Source organism: Protopterus annectens, chromosome 4.part0 (genome assembly GCF_019279795.1).
Source record: "Protopterus annectens isolate FY-2018-M chromosome 4.part0, PAN1.0, whole genome shotgun sequence".
In the NCBI taxonomy this organism is placed as follows: domain Eukaryota; kingdom Metazoa; phylum Chordata; order Ceratodontiformes; family Protopteridae; genus Protopterus; species Protopterus annectens.
In genome coordinates, this window is record NC_056733.1 from 1,706,793,176 (window position 1) to 1,706,820,417 (window position 27,242).

General features: G+C 41.2%; 1 protein-coding gene across 4 annotated transcripts in view; it reads right to left on the reverse strand.

Moving 5' to 3' along the window:
• The window catches only part of RGS14 (regulator of G protein signaling 14), an 854,621-nt gene that overhangs the window by 122,001 nt on the left and 705,378 nt on the right, over window positions 1-27,242 (reverse strand). For all 4 annotated transcript variants that reach the window (XM_044069441.1, XM_044069439.1, XM_044069442.1 and 1 more), the window contains one exon: window positions 3,188-3,264. In XM_044069441.1, coding sequence (XP_043925376.1) covers window positions 3,188-3,264 — 77 coding nt within the window. The remainder of the gene's footprint in view (window positions 1-3,187; window positions 3,265-27,242) is intronic.

Below are 27,242 nucleotides of genomic sequence, written 5' to 3' on the forward strand. Positions count from 1 at the left end.
CCTAACATACAAAGCTATGTCAAACTCAGAGCTGTTGGACATGCTCCACTTAAAGAAATCCCAATCCCTCCGAGCTACACGCTCTAGAGACGTAAACCTTGTCACCACAATAAACAGAGCATGCTGGAGGGATAGATTCCTGTCCGAAAGACTTCCCATACTCTGGAACAGACTACCTATCTATGTCAAACAGAGCTCCTCATTAGGACTCTTCAAGAAAATCTTGATGAGTGGATGGGATACAGGAAATTCACCCCAGGGATCACTTCTGTGGCTCTGCTCGACAGGGGCACAGGAAAATAATTTTCTTTGGTGGCGAAAGCCAGGGTACCTTTTTGGCTAGGCTTACATAGGCCCTAGGGCTAATAGCCTGGTACCTACCTATGAACCTATGAATCTATGAATAGATACAACATACCTCAGTATAGACTTTATAACACAATTTAATTTCCCGGCTACCACTTTAAACTGAATATCACAACTTGCATTGTTATTTACAACAAACTCAACACCCTTAAACTCATAGCACTGCCCTAATAACTCATTATTCATGGCACTTGGTTATCTTTTGTTTAACTATCTAGGTTGAGTAACTTTGCATTTATTTTTGTTAAAGGATACTTGATGGTTATCACATTTGAAGCTTGTCAAGATAAGACTTCAGAGTTCTGTGATCCTTAACTGGGGATACAGTGCCCACTATATGTATGTCATCTGTAAAATTACCAAAATGGAGACCAGGATTTTGCAAACTGAGTTTAATTTTTCATTGTCTATAAAGATAAGATTCTTGTATGTGTCTTTATAAGTGGAACCAGCTTTAATAAATCAGCCTTGTATTATTTTGTGTGATGATTTTATGCTACCTGTTTTCTTCTTAAGCACCACATTATTGTAACCACCTCTTACTTAACTTGCCTTCCAAATATATATTTTCTTCTTTAACAGTTTATCAGTCATAAATAACACATGCAGAGCTTTTTCCCTGAGACTGCTTTGTAAATGCCACTACCTAACAAGACAGACCCAATCAACAAAGCATAATGCAAAAGTTTATGACTGGGTCTGGGATCAGGGCCAGTATTCAGTATTACTCGTGCAAATGTGGTAGGGGTATTTCAGATGCTTGCGAAAGAGTGTAGCAAAGACAAAATTCATGGAGGCGATTTACTCTAATGTGAAAGGTCTTAAAAATAATGAGATGCAAATGAGAAATGTTGAAAAGTGTATCATGCTAATGAGGCAGCATGTGGTACACACATCCATTATTAAAAGCAAAGGTTTGCCCTTTATATTGTTGTTGTTACAATCCAAGAACTTGCCACCAGCCATCCTATCATTAGTTTGTTCAAGTATGCACAAGCACATCCCTGACATACAAATTACTTTTTCTCCCAGCAACACCTTCATTAGCTTGTCTTAAATGTGCACAAGTACTAAAATGACACAAAATAAATTATTTTGCCAGCAATTACTTCAGCAGTTTGACCATGTAAACAAAAGCAATTCCATGACACAAAAATGAATGATTTCCCTAAGCAACCCCTTCAGGAGTATGTCTGGTTATGCATACACACCAAAATGGAGCATTTCCCAAAGTGACCCTTTAGTAATATACCCTAGTATGTACAATCACCAAAAGGAAACATTTCAGAATGCAACCCCTTAAGTAACATGTCCTAGTATGCAAAAGCACCATAATAAAACATTCACCCAAGCAACCCCCTCAGTAAAATGTCCAAGTATGTACAAGCACCAAAATGAAAAATTTCCCAAAGCAACTGCTTCAGTAATGGATCCTTGTATGCACAAGCACCATAATAAAACAATTACCTTAGCGGCCCCTTCAGTAGAATGTCCAGGTATGAACAAACACTAGTCAGTCAGTCTCCTTTTGTATCTCTGTATTCTCCTGGAAAACTTTTGCTTATTGGCATATGTTTGGAGCTATGTACATGTTTAGTATGCAAATGAGCTCAATATAGATTCATGTCTATAAATTGTACTCATACACATATGTGTAAAGCTCCTTAACACATAGTAGTTGTTCCCCTATTATGTATAAGTTAACCGTATTACTCTTTTGCGATAAGGGGGTATGTTTACAGCAACGGCTTCACATGTACATATTCATGCTGAAAGCCTGGGCTTTGATATCCATGCCACATACTGCTGCTCTTTGCTGATCACCACTATGAAAATGCAAAGCCCTGGACTATGTGTACTGTCCCATAACGAAATTGATATATACTCAAACATGAATGTCAAGAAATTTACCTCAAGAATCAACATGAAGCTTGAGAACTGAATCTTGGCATCCATGCGGAGAATATATAACAAATGGGATCTGATGAAAATTCAGTTACTTGCGAATTAAATTGTTCTGATATACTTCGTTTCAGAAAAAAAAATGTAGGCCCACAACATTTTTTTTACAACTTTGAAAGATGTGAAAGACTCAGTGGTGGCACAGACAGCATACAAAAGATATGTTTCACTCTAATGTTTGCACAACTTTAAAAGTCCTCACTCAGCCACACTTATGCAAGTGTGTGTGTGTGTGTGTGTGTGTGTGTGAGAGAGAAACAGAGACAGAGACAGAGAGAGAGACAGAGACAGAGACAGAGACAGAGACAGAGAGACAGAGAGACAAAGAGAGAGATAGGAAAGTATTTTGCATCTTTTAAAGCTGATTTAGTTTCTTTCCAGTGTTCTATGGCAGCTGACTGTTATTGTTCTAGCAAGAGACTAGGTATAACAGCAATGAAAGGTAGTCACAAGGTGAATCTCATAACATCCATATTTCAAGCTCATAATAAACTTGTTATAGTCAGAAACCTGCACATCCTCTACACATATTTTTTGAATTTAGAGCATAATCACAATTTTATTTTTCCTCCTTATCTGTATATACATGTGCACAGATCTTAATTCAGTATTACTCTTAATTCATTAATTACAATTTTTTCACAGATTTACATACAGCCATTTTTTCTGCATCCTCCAGGACATAACTAAAAAACATTCCAGTGTAATTTTGCCATATTTTCCCTGACAAAAATATAGAATGGGTGCCTAGAAATAAACACATTTGTATACCTGAACACTGCCTTGTGAAAAACCAGCATGGCATTTTTATTATGAGATAGAAAAATACAGATACAATGCTATTCAGATAAATACTCACTCAAAAGTGATCCGATTTTCAAGCCGAATTTCTCTGTCCATCAGGACTATGCTCTCTTGGTCCAACATTAGGGGCTTCTGTAGTGAAGAATGAGACAGTAATGTCAGGGTCAGCAAAAGCAGTGCCCACAAAGCATCAAGAGAGTAAACACACAAAGGTTACAATGAATAATACCTCTCAGACTTGGGTAATAAGAGCCATATTATAATGCATTTCAGTGAAGGTCTCAGATATTCCCAAACTATGATACGTTCATTTAAGAGACATAACATTCAAATACGTAATTATATAAACTAATCATCAGAACAAACATGGCTATAACTGAGAAAAAAATATTCAGGCAATGAATCAAAACCAAGAAACCAGCTGGACTTTTTTGTAGTAGTATTATATTTTTAAAAGCTGCATATAATTTCAGGATGGTGTATTATTTTACTATATAATTGCATCCCATTGAATCAGTAATACAATGCATAAGTTACATATGATTAACTCAAAGATGTAATTAATGTAGTTGAGAAGAAATGTATCATACACCAAGATATCAGAGTAAAGATGCAGATATTTGCATTATGCATTTATAAAGTATAACTGGAAATATCTGTAAGGACATTACCAATATATATTTACATATGTGGATTGTTGCATCCTGCTGTTGTTATTCCTTAGATAATAGTCATTTATAGATCTTCGTGGTTGTGCTGTGAGTAGGAAATAGGAAGTAAAAGTTAGGTGATACTGTACTCTGTACACGTTATTGAACTACAGAAACATGTTTTACACTGGCATTTGAAGGGGGCGATTTCTTAGATTGTTGTCAAGCAATTTGGTAAAATAGTTCATTGTTTAGTTAGATATAAACTTGGACGCATTAATACATATTTGCTGTTAATTTTGTTAATAGTAGATGGGTACTTAATGCATTTCCCTTGACAGTTTACAGCAGTTTAAAATGTCAGTTAAGTTAGGATGCAATCTGGTGCATTATAACTCATGAATGTGTGTTAACTGTATGTACTTTCCCTTTGCTTTAGTAAGATATCTAGTGCAACATTTGTTACAGTGAAGTGAACAGGACAGTTTGTTTGGGGCATATTTTGTTGTCTTGTTAAATGTTGTAGCAAGTAGACTGGTTTTTGCTTAGATTTTCTATGGAAGAGATTTTACAGAATAATTTTGGTAATAGTAATGTTTCGGCCATCTTCTTTCTTGCTGTTTGAAGTTTGTGCTGAAATTGCACCGGTGATCTTGTGAAGTTCTATTACTACACATTTTAGTGTGTTGCTTGAAGGAGAGAAAATTCTCAATAGTTATTCCAGGATATCATGTCTTCATTGTCAGAAGTCTGTACAACAAAGGATAGGTTATTTGTCTTTTTGTAAGTTTACTATTCTTTTTTGTTGATGAATGTTACCTTGCTTTTCTTTTACCACTGGATTAAATGGTTTTCCGTAAGAAAGACTGGTAAAGTATTGAGTTGCTTAAATGCTGTTCATGACACTGGTTATATTGTCTACACTACAGATGATGGCAGAGTATTAGCATACTCTATTACTAAATATGCTATAGGGAAGGGAATCCAGCAGTAATTTTTGTGAGACCCCATTGCTCATGATGCAGCTTATAGAAAGAGAAATAGTCCAAAGGTTAGTAAGGTGCAGTTTAAACCAGCCTTAAACTGTGTTAATGCATCCTTGTTTCTGTAGTCTATGCAGCATTAAAGAGTGGTTTACAATATCAAGGGAGGTATTTATAGTCATTTACACAAATGCATTTAGGCTATCCACAGTGTTCACAAATGAGCACAGCTGAGCTGTGATTCATAGAGGCCATTTATGCAAATGGACAATGACCTCAAATGAACCTAGGCAAATGTACTAATAATGAGATATAAATGAGGAATGATGTAATTCTTTGTATGCTAGTGAAGTATTCTCTACACTGTTTGTGATTCATAATGAAATTTTCCCACTAGTTTGCACTGTTTGTAGATACATTATATAAAGGAAAGTCTCGCCAAGTCTATCAGAATTGCAGTCTATGACAATGCTGTCACTAGCTTTTCTATTTCCAAATATGAGTTGCTTGTATTGGCCGTAACAAAACAGCTTGCACCCAGGGGCACTTGTTGGCCAAGAAGATGAAAATATAAACAAAGGACAGCTTATTATAACTTTAGCAATCAGAAATTATTTGATAGGTTCAGAATGTTCAAGGACATTATAATGATCTTAGAGGGTATGTTTGACCCCCATAAGGGTATAAAAGAATAAGTGGACTTCCTATTCCTGTGGACACTATAGTATGTATACCTCAATGTACTTGCTACAGGGACCTTCCACAGATAGGCTGAGGACACATTGGGGGACTCAGGCTTCTGTCTGTATATTACTCTGGCAGTTCCTGGATGTGCTCTTGCACAAGTTGAACAGTACATCTATTTTTCAGTGTCATCTGAGGATTGAACCAGGACTATGTGAGCCTTTTATAGGGTGGCACATTTCCCTGAGGTACACAGTGTAATAGATTGCACCTCTGTTAGAATTAGGGCCCCTTCTGATCCTCACTGTTTGTGTTACCACAGTAAGAAGGGCTACCATTCCATCAGTTGCCGGGTAGTGTGTGATGCACAGGGGTTGCATCATCAACATCTATGCCCAGCATCCTGGCAGTCGCATGATTTCCATATCTAGAACACTAGCTCATTCTTCTGCCCCTTCCTGCATGGTAGAATGTGCAGTGGTCATCTTGTTAGTAAGTGGAAAATAACTTTTTTGTATTGTTTTTTAGTAGTTATTCATGTTAAAATTTATTTTTTGTTGTTGCTTTTCACATGATTCTGGATATCCACAGGAGCCGTGGCTACTGACACTAGTGAGAAACCCAAGTGAAGCTTCACAGGAGACATAACGCATCCCTGTCCCAGACCCATACTATCACTGAGAGGGCTTTCAATCTTCTGAAGAGAAATTTCAGGACCCTGGACGAGTCTGGGGGTGCTCTTCATTCTGACCCTGCTAGAGCATACAAGATGTTTACTCGACCAAGGATTTTTACAGATTTATAAACCCAAAACAAAAATAGGATGTCTACTCCATAACTATAACCCAGCCACATCCTGGAACCAACTACCCTTAGAAATAAAGTCCCTTGACCATAGCAAGCATTTCAAATTAGCCACCCGGAAATACCTAACTAAAAAATGGTATTGCCACTGTAGTCATTCCCCTGAAAATCCTATCCTAACACCAAATACTCCTCCTTACTCCAAGTTTATTTCTACATTGTTCCCCCACCTCTTCCTTCCTACTATTCATTCTTTCTTAATACCCTCCTGCTACTACCTTTCCTCCCTGTCTCTCCTGTCTATACTCTATCAGACTGCTCCTAAAAAACTAACTTTAACCTGTCTGTCTTATTGGTCATCTTTACTTTATTCCCTTATATCTCCATCCAACTTTTGTATATATGCTCTCAAAACCCAAAAACAATTATAGGTTCATAGGTAGGTACTAGGTTATCTGGCCAAGGGCATTTATAAGCCTAACCAGAGTGTGTCAGCTTTCGCCGCCCCATTGATTAATTAACTGTTCCTCTGTCAAGCAGAGCCAATGAAGTGATCCCAGGGGTGTAGTTTCTGTTACCCATCCACTCGTCAAGGTTTCTCTTGAAGAGTGTTAGTGAGGGGCTCTGCCTGATGTAATTTGGAATTTTGTTCCAAAGCATGGGAAGTCTTTGTGACAGGAATCTATCCCTCCAGCATGTTCTATTTATTGTTGTGGTGAGGTTTAGCTCACTAGAGTGTGTGGCTCGCAGTGACTTGGATTTCTTTAGGTGGAGCATGTCCATCAATTCTGAGTTAGACATGGCTTTGTAGGTCAAGCAGAGATCACCTCTGAGTAAGCGATATGCCACTGATTACAGCTGGAGTTTTATCCATCGGGCTGCATAGGACATATGTTTGAGACCAGTAATCAACTCGGTGAGGTACTTTTGTTGTCTTTCCAGCTGTTGGAAGTGTCTTGTGAGGTAGATCCCAAATGCGGCATTGCACTGTATGATGGGTCTAATGAGTGACAAGTAGAGGGGCACTATAACCTCTTTATTTCTAGATGCAAACCCTTTAGTAATTAGAAGGGCCACATAGAAGGATTTCCTAACTACTTTGGCAATATGATTGTCAAAGGAGAGATTACTATCTACCTGGGTCCCCAGATCTCTTATAACCTCTTCTGTATTAAGGGGGCTGCCACCTATGTGGTAATTAGTGGGTGTTTTGTTTTTACCAAATGGGATGGCTATGCATTTTTTGGCATTTAGCTTGAGGCCATGACTTTGACACCAGGTGTCCATCTCAGTAAGGCCCTTTTGGAGGATGTCCGTGTCAGCTGGAGAGTCAATTATGGCTCTCAGTTTTCAGTCATCGGTGAAATTGGTTAGCCATAGTCCTCCTGTGTTTGCCTGTACTTCTGAGAAGTATATGGCGAACAGTAGAGGTCCCAGGACCAAGCCTTGTGGGACACCACTTGTGACTGGTTTAGAGTCGGACCTGGAGCCCGCTATTCTTACCATTGAGTTCTGTCTGTAAGCCATTTGACAACCCATCTCATGACATAGTGGTTTATGCTCAGGGTGGTGAGTTTTTCTGTAATACCTGAATGGGGAATGGTGTCGAAAGCCTTGGCGAGGTCAAGGTAGGCTGTGTGAACCACCTTTCCCTTGTCTATGGCCTTGGTGACTGTATTGAAGAAGTCAACCAGGTTTAGTAGGCATGATCTGCCCTTAACAAAGCTGAACTGGGTCGGGTCAAATCTTTGGAGGTCCCCAATGTCTTTGTTAATGAGTTCCATGATGATGCGCTCCATAGCCTTGCAGACCAGGCTAGTCAGGCTTATGGGGTGATTGTTACCAGGGTCAGTTGTGGCCCCTCCTTTGTTGAGAGGACTAACCGTTGCTGTGCACCATTCTATGGGCACATAGCCTGTGGAGAGGCTGAGGTTGAACAGCATGTTTAGGTGCAGGGTTAGTTCGTTCTGTAGTTCGTTCAAGACGTAGCCTGGGACACCATCTGGTCCCACTGATGCTGTGTTTCTGGCTTTTGAAAGGGCTTTTTTACACCTGTGCATCTGTGATTTTTGGGACACTACACTTTTCCGGTATTGTTGTGGGCCCTTTTGGAGGTGAGAGGGGGGTGAAGTTTGCACTGAATCTGTCAGGATGTTGGCAATATCAGTAGGTTCAGTATATTTTGTGCTATTTTGCACTAGTTCAGTGCATATATGCGAGTTGCCACTTAGATACTTAACATAGCTAAAGAAGGCTTTGTGGTTATCTTTTGAATCCTTAGCTATTTTTCTTTCGAAGTTAGCCTTGGATGATTTCATGAGGGACCTCAGTTTCTTACTGATACTGATCAGGGATGTCTTTCCTTCTTGGAATTTGCTTCTTTTCTGAACTAGTTTCCTCCTTCTATTGTATAGCCTGTTTATGGCAGGGGTCCACCAAACTGGTTTCCTTCTCTTAGAGGAGTGCGTCTTGGTTTTGCTAGGGATGGCATGATCCATGAATCCTTGCAGGTACTCAGCGTGTATTTGTAAAGGTTTCTGCATCTTGGCAGCATTATCCTTTATTGTGGGGGTTGTGAAACTTACCACCTCTGTCTTAAGTAAGGTGAAGTTTGCTTTAGAAAAGTGTTTTACTGTAGTTTCCTTAGTTGGGGGAGTTGGTGGGGTGTGGACATCCAGAGTGATTAGTTTATGGTCTGATCTAACCAGTGACAGGTTGACCTCCTGTGTGGAACACCTGTCGCCCATGTTGGTGATGACCAGGTCCAATATGTTTTCCCCCTCTGGTAGGGGAGTTTAACAGCTGATCCAGGGCATTTGAGATGATGAATTCCAGGAAGCACTGGGCCTGGGAATTTGTACTTGAGAAGTTTTCCCAGTGAGTGGTAGGGTAATTGAAATCACCCAATATCAGGTGTTTGGTAGGACCTTCATGTTTTCCAGTGTCTCCGGAAAGGTAGAGTGGTGGACCTGGGTCATGGAGGGTGATCTGTAGCAGGCCACAATTTGCATTGCAGATTTTCCCAATGTTAGTTGCACATGGATGATCTCAAAGGTATCATGCTGCGCCACTAACCTGGAGGTGTAGGTATCCTTGATGTATATGGATACACTCACTCCTTTTGTGTTTCGGTCCGTGTTCTGTGGCTGAAACGTGTGGTATGAGTTGTAGCCCGGTAGTGCTGGGGTGCTTTCGGGAGCATTGAACCAGATTTCAGTTACTGCACAGATGTCGACATTCTCCATATTGAGGAGTGCTTCGAGTGCGTGCATTTTGAGATTTAAACTCCTGGTGTTGAGTAGCATAACCCTCAGTTTTTTGTTAATTGTGCTGTTTATGGAGGTGGGATTGACTTTTGAGCCTTGCCTAAAAAAGGCATTATGAGGGCAGCAAGAGCCTTGGCCAGTATTTGAAAGCCTAGGGTGACAGGTGCAAGTCGTCTCTTGTGAAGCAATGGGGCTTGTCGAGCATGTCGTCCCAGGCTGACAGACACTGGATCCCCTTTGAATGACACCAGAAGTTTAGCCAGTTGTTGAAACTGATAATTTTTTTCTTTATACTGAGGTATCATTCTTGGTGAGGGCAGGATGCTACACAGGGTCAGAGTCATACCAGCCTGGGCTACATGATCAGAGAGCTCTTCCATGTCTCTTTTCATGTAGTCCAGGGAGGTACACCTCAGGTCATTCACACCAACATGAACAATGACAGAGTCATATTTGCACTTGTTCTGGAGTGACCTGAGTGCTTGTGTTATGTGGCGGATTCTGGCTCCTGACAGGCAGCTAACAGTAGCCTTCTGCTTGTCCAGCCTAGTGAGTGGGACATCAGTGTGCCTGACTATAGATTCACCTATTACTAGTGTGTTAGATATGTTATTTTGCCTTAAGAGCTGTGATTGTGCAGCACACTGATTTTGTGTTTTATGTGTTGTCTGGTTTGTGACAGGAAGTCAGGTTGTTTGTGTGTCTGCTTTGGAGGTCTCTGATGCTTTTGCAGGTTTTTATTTAGAGCCTCCGAGTATGATTTTGTGTATTTAAGTGTATTTCTTGCCAGTGCTGTTTTAGTAGGTCTGTGTGCGGCTGGAGTTGTGGTGCAAGTGTTAACCTTCTCCACTTGACTGTCTGTTCCACTCTTGGGTGGAGACAGCTTAGCTTCCAGTTTGGCTGTATAATTGCATCTCTCGCATATGTTAGTGTTTTGTGGTAGGAGGAGAGAGTTCTTTGTGTACATGAGGCAGTTGTAACATTGCCTCTGGATACCCAGATTCACCAGCTGGACTGGAGAGTGCACCTGAAGTTGCCCTTTGGTCATGCCTGAAAAGTAGGGTGAGCTGCTTAGTCGCTTGGTTGGTGAGGGGTGAATAAAGAGCCGTGTCCTGCTGGGCAATCAGTGTCAGGGTATATTAGTTCTTGCTATTAGGTCTGAGCAAGTGCTGTGCTGTAAGATGCTTTTTGAGTGCTTAGGTTGAGAGTTAGTCTAGTTTCAAGAGAAAAACTGAAAAGGAGACTTAGTGGAAACAGGAATAATTTAACCGTAACTAACCGGTACAGCCTGGTGCGCAAAACCATGCAAACGCGGTTTTTATAGTAGGGAAATGAAAGAGATAGAAATTAGCCCAAAATGGCCAATAAACTACTAACTTCTGGGCTGGAACCACTCCTCTAGGGACAGATAGGTTGCTCAAAGGCCCCCTCTCTCACAGGTGAACAGAAAAACTTCTTTCTATCCAAGTAAAGTATGGGCAACTCAGAAACTGGTATCACAACCTTGAATTCAGCACTAGCCTGAAAACTGTACTATACTAGCTTAGAAAGGCTAGGATCAAGGAAATTTTTTTTGTTTTTGTTTTTTTGAAAAGATAAGGCAAAAACAGTAAAAAATACACTTAAAACAGCTTTAAATGACTACAAATGATTAGAAAAGGCTATCACACTTTAGTGTGTAGCCTACAACAGTTAAACAAATTATTAAACAAAAAACTTTTTAAAAGTACAGGCAGTCAAATAAGTACAATATGTGAAAAAAACAAGCTTTTAAATCACAATATATGCTGGAAAATATGTGTTTAGGCAGAAAACAGTTAAGTACAGCAAGAAAGTACAGAAAACTGATAATCCCTCCAAAGTCTCTCTCCTAAGCTAGAAGGCTTGTATCAGTCTAGTGCTACCCAGTAGGTTAGTTACAGGAAAGATGGGAAACAAACACAGATGTGGTCTTTAAAACCAGAAAGTTGAAAGAGACGGATAAACTGTCCAAATAGTTAATAAACCACAATTTCTGGGCCAAGAACCTCTCCTCTTGTGGTAGACAGGCTACCTAGTGCTTACCACTCACACTGATAAGTTAGAAGGCTTTCCACCAACACAGAAAGGCTTGGGGGGCTCAGAAGCTTACAAAGAGTCCTGGAATACAGCAAATCTGTTCCTGGACTAGACTGGTTACAGAAAAGGCGGGGAACAAGTACAAACGTAGGCTTTTAAGCCAGCAAGTTGAAACAGATGGAAAACTTCCCAAATAGCGAAAGAAACTACAATTTCTGGGCCAAAACTCACCCTTCCCGTGGAGGATAGGCTACCTAGTGCTTACCACTCCCACTGATAAGCTAGAAGGCTTTCCTCCAACTCAGAAAGGCTTGGGGCCTCAGAAGTTTACTAACAATCCTGGATACAGATAGCTATCTGATGCTTACCACTCCCACTGATAAGCTAGAAGGCTTTCCTCCAACTCAGAAAGGCTTGGGGCCTCAGAAGTTTACTAACAATCCTGGATACAGCAACTCTGTAACCGGACTAGGCTAGTTATAGGAAAGGAAGGAAACAGGTACAAGTGCGGCTTTCAAACCAGAAAGTTGAAATAGATGGAAAAAAAAACTACTCAAACAGCCAATGGCTACAATTTCTGGGCCAGGGACCACTGCTCTTGTGGTAGATAGGCTATCTGATGCTTACCACTCCCACTGATAAGCTAGAAGGCTTCCCTCCAACACAGAAAGGCTTGGGGGGCTCAGAAGCTTACAAAGAGTCCTGAATACAGGAAATCTGTACCTGGACTAAACTAGTAACAGGAAAGGCAGGAAACAAGCACAAACACAGGATTTTAAATCAGAAGGATGAAAGAGATGGAAAAGATTCCCAAATGGCCAATAAACTATAATTTCTGGCCCAGAAACCACTCCTCCTGTGGTAGATAGGTTACCTAGTGCTTACCACTCCCACTGATAAGCTAGAAGGCTTCTCTCCAACACAGAAGGGCTTGGGGGGCTCAGAAACTTACCAACAGTCCTGGATACAGCAAATCTGTACCTGGACTACACTAGTTATAGGAAAGGCGGGGACCAAATGCAAAACGGGCTTTTAAAAGGAAAGTAGAAAGAGATGGGAAAACTACCCAAATGGCCAATGAACTACAATTTCAGGGCCAAAACCCATGGTAGATAGGCTACCTGGTGCCTACCACTCCCAGTGATAAGCTAGAACACTTCCCTCCAACACAGAAAGGCTTGTGGGGGCTCAGAAGCTTATCAACAGTCCTGGATACAGCAAGTCTGTATCTGGACTTGACTAGTTACAGGAAAGGCAGGAAACAAGCTTAGAATTTTTTTTTGTTACAGAAAAGCAGCTAAAACAGCAGTAAATACAATTCAAAATGTAGTGCAGGCCAGCACACCCGAGCGTGTAGCAACACTATGGCAAATACAGTTCAAATAAATGCAATTAAATTAACAGATGACTAAAAAACAAGTGCAGAAGGAAATACATTAGAAGGCTACTAACAAGCAGTAATAAGTACAGAGTAAGAGCAACTGAACAGATAACAGCACGCAGAAGAGCAACTAAGACAGTTACAGTAAGAGCAGATGAATAATATATTGAATAGATATTATTCATTCAATATGTTATTGTAACCTTATTTTAATCTTTTGTTGACTGTAACTAATTTTTGTCAAATTCTATTTACTGAGGAGCTTTTCTCCATGGGTCTCTGCTGAAAATGAGCCAAAGGCTAAGTCAAACTAACCTGGTTAACAAATATATAATAAACAAATAAAAATAAATACTGCCTGTTGCATTCAGTACAACATGCTCATGCACTGGTCTGGTGGTGAAGTAACCCACACTATCACTGCACTCCCAGTTCTAGTCTCACTATGACTAATGATGAACAGCCAGAAGCAGGAAGTAGCAAGGGACCCCATGCTGCAGGTTCATGCATGGCATAGAGCTGAGCAGGTAAATAGGTGGCATCTAGTCCAAAACTGTAGACCATGACATTCAGGTTAGTGTTTCCTTTCTTGCAAAGAAAACATAGAGTATATCTGATGCATGGAGTCATATCTATGGGCTATGCTTTGTGGTGTATGGTCTGCTGTCTCTGTTTATCTGGCATTCTTAATCATATTAAAATATTTTTTTCTTTTAGAAAAGTTAATATTATTGTTAGTTAAAGTCCTCGTATAAACAATAATCACATTTTCTTTGTTCTAATGAATAAATTCTGCAGTTGTGCTTTATTTAAGTATAACATTACTGAATGTCCTCAACATGTCAATATCTCCTGAGTCAGTGCATTGCGGTTGAATGAAAATACATTCTATTCTATTCTATTCTATTCTATTCTATTATAGGTTCATAGGTAGGTACTAGGCTATTGGCCCTAGGGCCTATATAAGCCTAGCCAAAAAGGTACCCTGGCTTTTGTCACCCAAGAAAATTATTTTCTTGTGCCCCTGTCGAGCAGAGCCACAGAAATGATCCCAGAGGTGAATTTCCTATTTCCCATCCAATCATCAAGATTTTTCTTGAAGAGTGCTAATAGATAGGTAGTTTGTTCCAGAGTATGGGAAGTCTCTGGGACAGAAATCTATCCCTCCAGCATGTTCTGTTTATTGTGGTGACAAGGTTTAGGTCCCTAGAGTGTGTATCTCGGAGGGATTGGGATTTCCTTAAGTGGAGCATGTCCAACAGCTCTGGGTTTGACATAGCTTTGTGTATTAGGCAGAGATCACCACTGAATAGGTGATATTCAATGGAGTAAAGCTGCATTTTTTTTGAGAAGGTCTGCGTAGGGCATCTGTTTGAAGCTGGTAATCCTCTTTGTGAGGCATTTCTGCGGCCTTTCCAGTTGTTGTAGATGTCTTGTGAGGTACATACCAAAAGGGGCATTGTACTCTATAATGGGTCTAATGAGTGAGGAGTAGAGGGGAACAATGACCTCTTTTTTCCTGGATGAGAAACCTTTTGTAATGAGGTGTGCCATGTAGAAGGATTTTCTGACTACTGTGGCGATGTGATTACTAAAGGAGAGACTGCTGTCCACCTATGTCCTAAGGTCTCTTATCTTACTTTCGGTGTTAGGAAGACTACCGCCTATGTAGTAGTTCATGGGTATAGAGTTTTTACCAAAGGGGATGACAATGCACTTTTTTGGCTTTGAGCTTGAGGCCATGGCTTTGACACCAGGCATCTGTCTCAGTAAGACCCTTTTGTAGGATGTCCACATCATTAGGAGTTTTGATTATGGCTTCTAGTTTGCAGTCATCTGTGAACTTCATTAGCCAAAGACCTTCTGTGTTAGCCTGTATGTCAGAGAAGTAAATACCAAACAGGAGAGGACCCAGGACTGAACCCTGTGGTACTCCACTTGTCACTGGTCTGAAGTCGGATTTGGAGTCTGCTACTTTCACAGTGTGGGTTCTGTCAGTGAGCCAGTTGGCAACCCATCTTGTGACATAGGGATTTATACCTAGTTTACTGAGTTTATCTATAATTCCAGAGTGAGGGATGGTGTCGAAAGCCTTGGTGAGATCTAGATAGGCTGTGTGAACCACCTTACTCTCGTCTACGGCTTTGGTGACTGCTTCAAAGAAGTCTATTGGGTTTAGGAGACATGATCTGTCTTTTACAAACCTGAACTGGGTGGGGTCCAGAGTCTGGATATTACCAATGTCTTCATTTATAAGTTCCATGATGATACATTCCATGGCCTTGCAGACCAGGCTCATCAGGCTAATGGGGCAGTAGTTTCCAGGGTCCGTGGTGGCTCCCTCTTTGTGGAGTGGGATAACTATCACTGTGCGCAATTCAGTGGGCACAAAGCATGAGGTGAGGCTATGACTGAACATGGTACTTAGGTGGGGTGCCAGTTCATTCTGTAGTTCATGTAGAACACAGCCTGGGATGTTGTCAGGTCCCATGAATGCTGTGTTTTTGGCTTTGGAGAGTGTGTTTTTTACCTGTGAAGCCATGATTACAGGAACTTTGCATTCTTCCGGTATAGAGATGGGCCCTTTAGGGGGTGAGAGGGGGGTAAAGTTAGTACTGAACCTATCTGCCAGGATGTTGGCAATATCAGTTGGCTCTTTATATTTAGTGCCATTGTGCTGTAACTCAGAGCAGATCTGAGTGTTGCCATTGAGATTCTAGACATAGCTATAAAATGATTTGTGGTTGTCTTTAGAATCAGTGGCAATTTTGTTTTCATAACTAGCTATGAAGTATTTTATGAGGGATCCCAGCTTCTTACTGAAGCTGACCAGGGAGTTCCTCCAATCATGGGATTTTACTCTTTTTTGCAACAGTTTCTTTCTTCTGTTGTAAAGTTTGTTTATGGCAGGGGACCACCAGATTGGCTTCCTTTTTTTGGATGAAAGCATCTTGGTTCTGTTAGGGATAGCACGGTCTATGCACTCGTGTAAGTGCTTATAAAGTTAGTTTTTGTAGGATTCAATAGTCATATCTCTATTGTCCGTCTGCATGGGTGTCGTGAAGTTTGCCACTTCTGTCTTAAGAAGCGTGAAGTTGCTTTGGAGAAATTTTTTACGGTGGTTTCCCTAATGGCGGGTGGGGGCGTGATGTGGATGTCTAGGGTGATTAGCTTGTGGTTGGATCTGACCAACGAGGAATTGACTTCTGGTGTGGAACACTGGTCGCACATGTTGGTAATGACCAGGTCTAGGATATTGCTGCCCCTGGTGGGGGTGTGGATAAGTTGATCCAAGGCACTGGAATTTATGAATTCCAGAAAACGTTGCGCAAAAGAGTTGGTACATGAGTAGTTTTCCGAGTTAATGGTGAGGTAGTTGAAAACATCCATTATTAGGGTGTTGGGTTGTACCCTAATATTTTCCAGTGTATCAAGAAATGAGGACTGGGAATTCTGGGGCATGGTGGGGTATCTGTAACAAGCTACAATTTGGATTCCGGTCTTGCCCAGAGTTAGTTGCACTTGGATAATCTCGGATACATTATGCTGAGCAACTAGCCTGGAGGTGTGGATATCCTAAATGAATATGGACATGCCTCTGCCTTTAGTGTTTTGGTCCAGGTCAGATGGCCAAAAGGTGGCCTGGTAATTAAGGGGTTCTCTCTGGAGCCTTGTACCAGGTCCCTGTCACTGCACAGATGTCGATGTTCTCCATTTTAAGGAGTGCCTCAAGTGAGTGCATTTTGAGGTTTAGACTTCTAGCATTGAGTAGCATTACCTTCAGGTTTTGCTCACTTGTACCTGTTGCGTTGGTGAATTTGTCATTTGAATCTTGCCTAAAAAAGGCACTATGGGGTGGTAAGAGCCTTAGCCAGTATCCGGAATCCCAAGGGCGACAGGTGCAAGCCATCTCTGGCAAAGCATCATGGTCTGTCGATCATGTCATCTCAGGCAGACAGATACTGGATCCCCTTAGAATAACACCAGAAGCTTAGCCAATTGTTGAAGTCAATCAATGTGTCCTTTTGTACTGTGGTATCATTCTGGGAGATGGCAGGATGTTACTCAGGGCTAGGGTCATAATTGCCTGAGCTAGAAGATTGGAGAGCTCCTCCATGTCTCTTTTCATGTAGTCTAGGGAGGTACATCTCAGGTCATTCACACCAACATGGACAATGACAGTCATATTTGTACTTCTGGAGTGAACTGAGTGCGTGCATTATGTGGCAGATCCTGGCACCTGACAGGCAGCTGAGATTAACTTTCTCATTGTTTAGCCTGGTGAGTGGAACATCAGTGTGCCTGACTATAGAGTCACCCATGACTGGAGTGTTGGGTACATTGTTATGCCTTATGGGCTGTGGTTGAGTGGGACACTGAGTTTGTGGGCTATGTGTCATTTGGGTTGTGTGGGAGGGGGTGGAGTTTGCTTGCATTTCTGCTTTGGAGGTATATTACATTATATTGGAGGTATATTATATTATATTTATAACATTTCTTATCTAATATTGTTTGCTGTAGTACTGCACACCGGATTGTTTTTTATGTTGTCATACACAATAACTTATGACTTCAGAGATATAAAAACTATTACCATTTGTGCAGGGGTGAGGGTGAAGTGTCAGCAGTGTAGGTTTTCATGGATGGTTACTCATTTTAATCTGTATTCTCTTATTATATTTCTCCTGAAAATTATTGTGTATTAATACTTTTATGTTGTAGGTAACTATCACATGCAACAATGGTAATGCACATGGCACTGATTTTTTTCCCACCTTTCTTTGATGGTTTACATAGTAGGCTTACAGGGATGAAATGCATACAGTTGCAAAGATGGTTCCAGCCCCACACATAAAATATTAATTTATTGTTTTAACTTATTCCCACTCAAGTTAAATGTTCAGCTGTGTCTTTGAAAGTGAAAGTGTAAAGCTACAGAACTGTCAAACATTATTCACAGTAGTTCAAGATTAAATGAGTCATTCACATTTCCTAAAGATAGGCCTGGTGATGGTGCAAGTGATTGTGAAGAGGGGCTATCATGTGAACTGTAAGGTGAGTTGGTCTGATGTAGTGACCTACTTGATGCAGGTGATCCTGTTCGTGACCTCAAACGGAAGGTTCTGGTAGGTGTACCTACTGAGTTATAACAATCTCAGAGTTAAAACATATTGTCCAAATCCTTTTCAAATAAAGAACCACACCAGAATAGCATATGATGACCTTTTATTGAACACCATTCTTAATCACAACTTTATTGAACAAAATTCTTAATCTACAAACCAATTAATCTAGCATAACATTTATTAGTCCCAACATGAACATAACATCCATGTAACAGTTTAACAGGGCAATGTATCCAACTCATTCTGCCCCAAAATAAGCAGCGTTACTTCAACCACTCACTTACCCTTATGTAGAAGCAGTGTACCACCGCTCACTTCCATACTCAACCAATCTCATTTGCAAACCCAACCCAACACCAGAAGGGGAAGAGAAGAAGGACAAGCCTATCCTTCTGCTCCATCAACCACCCAATCCATATATGAAATTAGCCAAAATCCTTCATGTAATAAAAACGAAGGGGAGAGTGGGATGCAAGTTTATGTCTAAATCTAATCTCCCAGCTCTGCCACGCTCACATAAAATACCCTAACCCTTCTTACATTTACCTCACTTCCTCCATAGCCCTCTTCCCTTTGAGTTAATTTTTGACCACTACTCCACCAAACTCCCTATTTATCCTTCTCAAACCCTCAAACTCTCTCTTCCCCCACCTTTAATCTACCCTTTTCTTCCCTACCCCTAAACAAGCCAGCTACTTAAAATTGCTCTGGATATATTAGTTTGTTCCCAAAACCAAATTTTTCCAGACACCTTTCAAATAAACCATCACAACAAAGTGGCATATGATGATGTTTTATTGAACAACATTCTTAACCACAACTTCATTGAACAACATTCTTAATCACGAATCAGTTAATTTCACATAACATTTTGTAGTCCAAACATGAAGATATCATCCATGTAACAATTTAACAGGGTAGCGTATCCTGCTCACCCTGCCCTAAAATAGCAGTGTTACTTCAACCAGTCACTTCAACCTGTCACTTAACCTTACTTATCAGAAGCAGCATACCACTGCTCACTTCTATACCCAGTGAATCTCCATTCCAAACCCAACCCAACACCAGAGGGGGAACAGAAGAGGGACAAGTCTGCCCTTCTTCTCTGGCCACCAACTTGACAGAGGCTGTTATTCCTCCTTTACTGCAACCTTTTCCCCAAACCATCCAAAAACAAACCCAGGTGTACGTTAAATAAATCTAACCCTAACTCACTTAGATGCACTCCATTCTGCGTAAACCACACCAGGTCCCTACGTCCTATTGTATGAATACCCCAATTCACCAAATTACTTCCCAACCTGAAATTTAAAAACTAGTGAGAAAGCTCAATATCTATAATACTGCCCACATTCTGCCAAACCAAATGTGGTACTATTTTTGACCACAGAAAAACCATACCCAAAAATCTCCCTTGTAAAGTAGCTAAGTCGTGCAATACCCCTCCAAAAAACTGCATTTTTGGGATGACACCTAAATCATTACTTGCTAAATGAACCACCAAAACTCATGGAATACTGATCCATTAATGTAGTTTTGCAAACTTCTCTTCAAGTTGATGCCATCTGAGGCCTCTGATACCATACCACAAGGCTCTCCAGCCATGATGATGTAAACCCAGTTTGCTGCCATCTGGCCTAACTGCCACCCATTTTGCCACTCAATAAATATAGAAATGACTCAAAATTAATTACCTCTTTTCCTTCAACAACAACAATAATAAAAAAAAACATTTGATACAATTACCAATTTAACAAATTATATAAGACAAAATGGCACCAGAAGACCAGTGTCCCACGCTCTTAATAACTTCTACTAACCTACCTTCTCTCACCAGATCAGAAGCCCTTTCAATGAGAAATGAATGAGTAGAGACCCTCTCAGCTTGAAAACCCAAACACTGAAAAGCCTTTCTCATCACATACACAAACTGGTTTCCTGTTATCACCTTACCCCCTTTTGACCGAAAAACCAATTCCTGCAGACTCCTGGCATGTGACAGCTGTAACCTTCTGGACCACCACACTGGTTACATCAATTATTTTCTCTTCATCACCAAAACAACCTGCATCCCTCTACCAATCAGATCTGTTTTAGATCTACTCAATCATACCTCTACTGACACTGGGGATGGTATCACATCTTGCCACACTAGGAACCCCAACAACTCGGATAACCTTAAACACTCTCTTATACATCCATATTGACAATATCACCCACAAATTATAATCCACTGAGCCTCCTTCTAGCAACTTTAAGCCCCTCAATAAAACCTTAACAGCCTGCTTTGTCATCAGCCATCACCTATCCATCCTACCAGAGTCAACTCTACCCCAACCTTTCAAAATATGAGCTACTGTCCAAGATGTCATTAAGTCCAGTAACCCTGCCACCCATGCAAATATCCTGATAGCAGCCAAATCCACCTTAAGTGACTTAATAGCCTTCCCTTTCACCCAAGCCTAAGCTAAATATTGCAGAAGTACTTCTTCTGACCAAATTCTATCTTCCTCTGGAAGCTGCAAAACACATTTTTCAAACTCAGATAAAACCCTACCATGCACCTTTATTGTTGAAACTGCCTAAGACTGCTGAATCAACAACCTTTTCACTTCAGTCCAATCTGCCACACCACCTTTGGCAACACAACTGGTTCACCAGCTGCCTCCAGGGCTAAGTGCCAAAACCTGTGAAACTGAAAATGATTCAAACTGTCAGCAATCCCATCTTTAGCACCAGTTAAATGAATACCTGTAAAATAAAAATTTATTAACAAACTTTGTAAAACCAATTTTTGTAACACAATAGAAGCAAATGTAGATTTTTCTGTCTTTGACTGCAACGCCCACATCACAGCAATATTGTCAGAATAAAATTCACCCCACTACCATGCAACCTTTCCTGCAGGTGACTGCCATTGCCCAAATAGGTTCATAGGTTCATACTAGGCTATCTGCCCTAGGGCATTTATAAGCCTAGCCAGAGTGTGTGTGGCTTTCGCCACCCCTTGGAATGAGAATACTATGCCCATTTAGGGTTTAGTTTACTGTGCCTCTGTCTAGTAGTGACACAGAGATGACTCCTGGGGTAAACCTACGATCCCCCATCCACTCGTCAAGATTTCTCTTGAAGAGAGTCAGTGAGGGGCTCTGCCTAACATGGACTGGGATTCTGTTCCAGAGTGTAGGGAGCCTCTGGGTTATGAATCTGTCCCTCCAGCACATCCTATTTATTTCTGTATTGAGGTTCAAATCTCTTGCTCTCGTGGCTCTGGTGGATTTTCTGAGGTGGAGCATGTCCATTAATTCCGGATTGGACATGGCCTTATACGTCAGGCATAGATCGCCTCTGAGTAGATGGTATGTGACTGAATACAGCTGGAGTTTCTTCAGCCGGGCAGCATATGACATATGTTTGAGACCCTTGATCCTCTTGGTGAGGTACTTTTGGGGTCTTTCTAGCTGCTTGAGATGTCAGGTAAGGTACATACCAAATGGGGCATTGTACTCAATTATGGGCCTGATAAGGGAAAAGTATAGGGGCACAATGACCTCTCTTGATCTAGATGTGAATCCTTTCATGATAAGGTGGGTAATATAGAAGGTCTTCCTAACCACCTTGGCAATGTGAGTGTCAAATGAGAGGTTACTGTCAACTTGGGTCCCTAGGTCCCTGATTACTTCTTCCGTGCTTAATGGATTACCACCTATGTAGTAATTTGTGGGTACTTTGTTTTTCCCAAAGGGCATGACTATACATTTTTTGGCATTCAGTTTAAGGCCATGGCTCTGGCACCAGTTATCCATTTCTATGAGGCCTTTCTGAAGGATGCTTGTGTCCGCTGGAGTATCAATTATGGCACCCAGTTTGCAGTCATCTGCGAACTTTGTCAGCCACAGTCCTCCTATGTTTGCTTGCACCTCAGAAAAATAAATGCCGAACAAGAGGGGTCCCAGGACCGAGCCCTGTGGGACACCGCTTGTGACTGGCTTAGAGTCTGACATGGCTCCAGCAATTCTGACCTTGTGGGTTCTGTCCTTGAGCCAGTTTGCAACCCATCTTATGACATATGGCTTTACATTTAAGCTGGTGAACTTGTCTATGATGCCCGAGTGGGGTATTGTGTCGAAGGCTTTTGCAAGATCAAGGCAGGCTGTGTGAACTGCCTTACTCTCATCAATGGCCTTAGTGACTGTTTCAAAAAAGTTGACCAGGTTCAAAAGGCAGGATCTGCCCTTGACAAAGCTGAATTGGGTAGGATCCAGTGTCTGTAGGTCCCCAATGTCTTTGTTTATGAGTTCCATTATGATCCTCTCCATAGCTTTGCAGACCAGGTTCGTCAAACTTATGGGGCGGTAATTTCCATGGTCCGTAGAAGCACCTCCTTTGTGGAGTGGGACCACTGTTGCTGTACTCCATTCTTTGGGTATGTATCCTGTAGTAAGGCTAAGATTAAACAGCAGCCTTATGTGCGGGATTAGTTCCTCTTGGAGTTCATGTAGCACGCAACCCGGGGCACCGTCTGGTCCCGTTGATGCTGTGTTTTTAGCTTTGGAGAGGGCGGCTCTCACCTGGGCATCTGAGATGTCAGGGAGGCTACACTCTGCTGGGATAGATATTTCTCGTTTTGGGGGGGGGGATTTGCACTGAACCTGTCTGCCAGTATGTTGGCAATGTCTGTGGGTTCAGTGTATATTTTGTCATTTTGGACTAACTCTGAGCATATCTGGGAGTTTCCACCCAGGTTTCTAACATAACTAAAGAAGGCTTTGTGATTGTCTTTAGTGTCTTTTGCGATTTTTCTCTCAAAGTTTGCCTTGGATGATTTTATGAGTGATCGTAGTTTTTGCTAGTACTGATCAGAGATGCCTTCCCTTTTGGGGATTTTGCTCTGTCATGTAGTAGCTTCCTCCTCCTGTTGTAAAGCTTGTTAATGGCTGGGGTCCACCAGACAGAACGCCTGCCTTTGGGGGAATGGGTCTTGGTTTATTTGGGATTGCATGATCCATGCATTCTTGAAGGTGTCTGTAGAAAGCATTTATAAAGGATTCAGCGGTGTGGGTTGTGGTTTCCACTGGCCCAGGGGCCTTGAAGGATACCACTTCAGTCTTAAGAAGTGTGAAGTCAGCTTTTGAGAAATTCTTCACTGTGGTCTTTTGTGATGGGGGTGGGGGTGAGGGCAGGATGTGGATTTCCAGTGAGATTAATTTATGGTCTGATCTCACCAATGAGGGGTATACTTCCAGTGTGGAGCATTGTGTCCCCATGTTTGTGATGATCAGGTCTAGTATATTATCTCCTCTTGTGGGAGTGGTGACTAGTTGTTCCATCGCATTTGAGTTTATGAATTCTAGGAAGCTTTGGGCTAGGGTGTTGGGGCTTGAGTAATACTCCCAAGAATATATAGATATAGATATATATATATATATATATATATATATATATATATATATATATATATCCCAGAATATATATATATATCTGAGAATTTATAGGAATAAATACTAAAAAAGCTACATCCTTCCTCCATTCAGCTTCCAAATCATCAGGCCAACCAGTCACAAAGCATTCACCACCAAAAAATGCTCCCATGCAAATAACTCCAGCTGCATCATTGAAAATTTTCAAATTGGTTTGGCCAACCCAATCCACCTGCAAAAATGAAATACCATTAAACTGATCCAAAAAGGACAAACACAATGTTAAATCTTCCTGCACAAGCTTACCAGTCCTTTGTCAGTAGTGCTTACTTCTCCCACCCTTTAACAAAAATGCCACTGACCTACAAAATGTATGACCAGGATGCACGGCATGACAGGCAAAGTTCAACAGCCCTAAAAGCTTCATGACATCTCTAATCTTCACCTTCTCTTTTGCCAATCATCCAAGCAAACCTATCCCTCAACTGCTCTATCTTATCAACAGGAAGATAAAACAACCTCTGCCCTGCATCTAACGACCACCCCAGAAAGCACAATGCTTTGGCAAAGTCCTCCAATTTCTGTGTAGCCAACAGAACCCCATCTCCTCCCATATTTTAAGGAAGACCTGCATGCCATCAAGTGCCTCTACAAAGTCTTCACCTATCAACAAAAGAATTGTCCAAATAATGAACCATCTTCCGAGTACCCACCCTTTGCTGCAACATCCAGTGAAGTGTGGTTCTAAATTTCCCAAAGGTGACTCAAGCTTTTGAACACCCCATTGGCATGGCCTTATCAAAATAAAATGTGTTTTCAGCCATCATGTCCAGTAACAGCCATTCCTTTTCCCACACTGGTAATATTATAAAAGCAGATTCAATATCTACCAACTAAGGATCTGTAAATACCTCAATGATTTCCACAACTTTATCCAATGAAGTGTACCTAACCTTTAAATTCTCTTTAGAAATGAAGTAATTAACCAAGTTTTCTTCCTGATAGGACAAGTGGTGAATCAACTGGAACTCACCATGTCCCTATTTAGGAACCAAACCCAATGGTGACATGTTAAAAGTGACAAGGGTGGGGGTCAATCTTTCAAAACATCCTCCTTTCCTCACACTGAGTGCAAATTCTTACAAAGTGAGCCATCTCCACAAATCCAATGTGGTCTTGACCCTTCCCTCCAATTTTAACCCCATCTAGTGGCTCTCCCAATGTTATCAACTATAGTAGCTAACCAAATGTCTGGGTGCTTAACTTTCCATCTCAGTGACTGATCTACCGCTTTTTGTTTACGAAATTGTTGGTCATACCATATCAAAGCATCCCCCGCATGCAGCCTTTGTGCCTTACAAATTGTGAGAAAATAAGCCAGAAATGGTAAGGTCCTTGAATTGTCCTTCTACAACCAAACCCCCATGTAATGCACAAAACCTAACACCCAATTCTCCCATGTCCTGGTCCACAGTCTTCCCACTCTCCTCCATCCCAAGACTGATAAGGATGCTAGAAGGTTCTTGTTATTTGCCATCTCAACTTCCAACAAGTGTTGCACCCCTTCTGCATCAATTAATTTAAAGATATCAATGTAGTCCCCCTTCCAGACCTTCTCTTTAACCGATGCCAGAATGTGTGGGGTCAAAAACACCCTTCCTTCTGCATTAATAAAGGGCTGAGTAGTTAACAAATCCCAAGTTGCATCCCAAAATTAGAACTCGCCTCCTGCTGCTGTGACTCCACCCTATTTAGACTTGACCCCAAACTGTCTAATTATGACCCTAATCCAGCTTCTCTACCTAGCTCCCTCTGGACCTACCCATTCTTCCAAGAAGCTCTGGCTGCACTACCGCACCTGTAACCTCATCATGATACTGGCCCATCTCCCTTCCTTCACCTACCAGCATACTACCGCTAATCCCCAAAAGATCAGATGTGCCCATATGTACTCCCAGCAAGGTATCATTACCTGCAACGTTGTCATGTCCTGTTCCTCTAGATGAAGCATCCACCCTGGGTGTGTCCACTGATGTCCGAGGTTGTTTCCCCCATGTCTTTAACTTGTTTTTTGGTGCCTGGCTTCTCATTTTCCTCCATGATGTCACAGGTTCCTCTGAAGCCAGGACCTCTGTCACTGTCACCTCTCAGAACAAATTGTTGGCTTATGCTACAATAGCAACTAATTTCTGCTGCAAACTGCATACTTCAGCCATCTGTCAAAGAAGAAGAAGAGAAAACTGTAAATGCTAAACAAGAACATCAACAGAAAAAAAATCCTATTTACCTGTCATTTTACTCTTGGGTTGAAATTGTTTAATAGTCTCTAATGCCCAAAATATTCTGCCCAAACTCTGACCCATCACATACAGCAGTACTGTATTTCAGCTAATTGGTTGTTACGCCTGAAGTTGCTCACTCAAGTGCAGTCGAATGCTCTGTAAGAAGTAAAAGAAATACTTCCTCTGTCATTTTTTTTTTCTTTTTTTTAATGAAGCTACTCCACAAAAAGGATAGGAAGCTATAGCAACTGTAGGTATGCCCAGTCTCCTGGCCATTCCCCTTAACAGCTGCAACAGTCATGTGCTGCCATAACTCTCAAACTGTTAGCACAACAAATCTACACAAAGCCTTAAATAATTGAGGGATAAAGGAACAAAAATTAGGGACAGATTACAACTATTGCTTTTAAAAAACTTAAAACGTTGCAAAAATAACTGTATTTGTGTTATAATTTGCTTTCTGAAAGATATGCACTCTGAAGCTCAAATGTCTGACATTATTTAGTAACATCAGTCATCAGTGCTTTGCTAGAAAAGCACAAATTTATGAGGAATGGGCCACTACATATGAGGTGAAAACTCTGGACATACTGCAAAAATCTGGACAGTTTAAAAAGGTATGGAAAGGGCTGCCTTGCAGCCATCTCCTCATCTGCAAACATGCTCCTGCAGCCTTGGAGCCCCTACAAAAGAAGAAGAATATTCCTGCTGTAGCCTCACCACTAATATCACACTGCACCATCCAAAGAATAGCAGGTCATCCTTCTATAATGTGTTTAAACACCCAAGTAATGCGTACCCCAGTGGAACAAAAACAGGAACAGATTACAGATATTTCTTTAAAAAAAATGTGTCATCTGAAAAACGTGCAGAGTGAAACTTAAGTGTCCATCATTATTTAGTCACCCCAACCCTCAGTGGCTTGCCAGAAAAGCACAAATTCATGAGAAATGGACCACTACACATAAAGCAAAAACTCTGGGTACACTGCAAAAGCCTGGACCATTGAGAGAGGTATGGAAAAGCCTCCCTCAACAGTTAATCACTGCCATCTCCTCACCTGCAAACATGCTCCTGCAGCCTGGGAGCCCTTTTAGCCACAAAACAAACCTTTCCCCTGCACCAGCACCAACAACATGACTGACAACTCTTCCCCCACTGAATGCCATGCTGACCAAAAACCCACAGCCATTCCACTGAGTAACAAAAGAAAACTAGCCAATAAATGGTACAACATGAACCCTATCACCACAAAGCAATCAAAACCCACACACACTCAAACTCACTAAATAAAACCAAAATAAAGTCAATTATACAACCAGCTCACATAACACTAAAAGGAATAGCAAACACCCAAGCATACCCCTTCATATCCCCACAAACTAATCAACTACTCAATGAAGAAAAAATCACTCACCCAGTACCACCATGCCCCACTATTACCTAAGGCCTATCT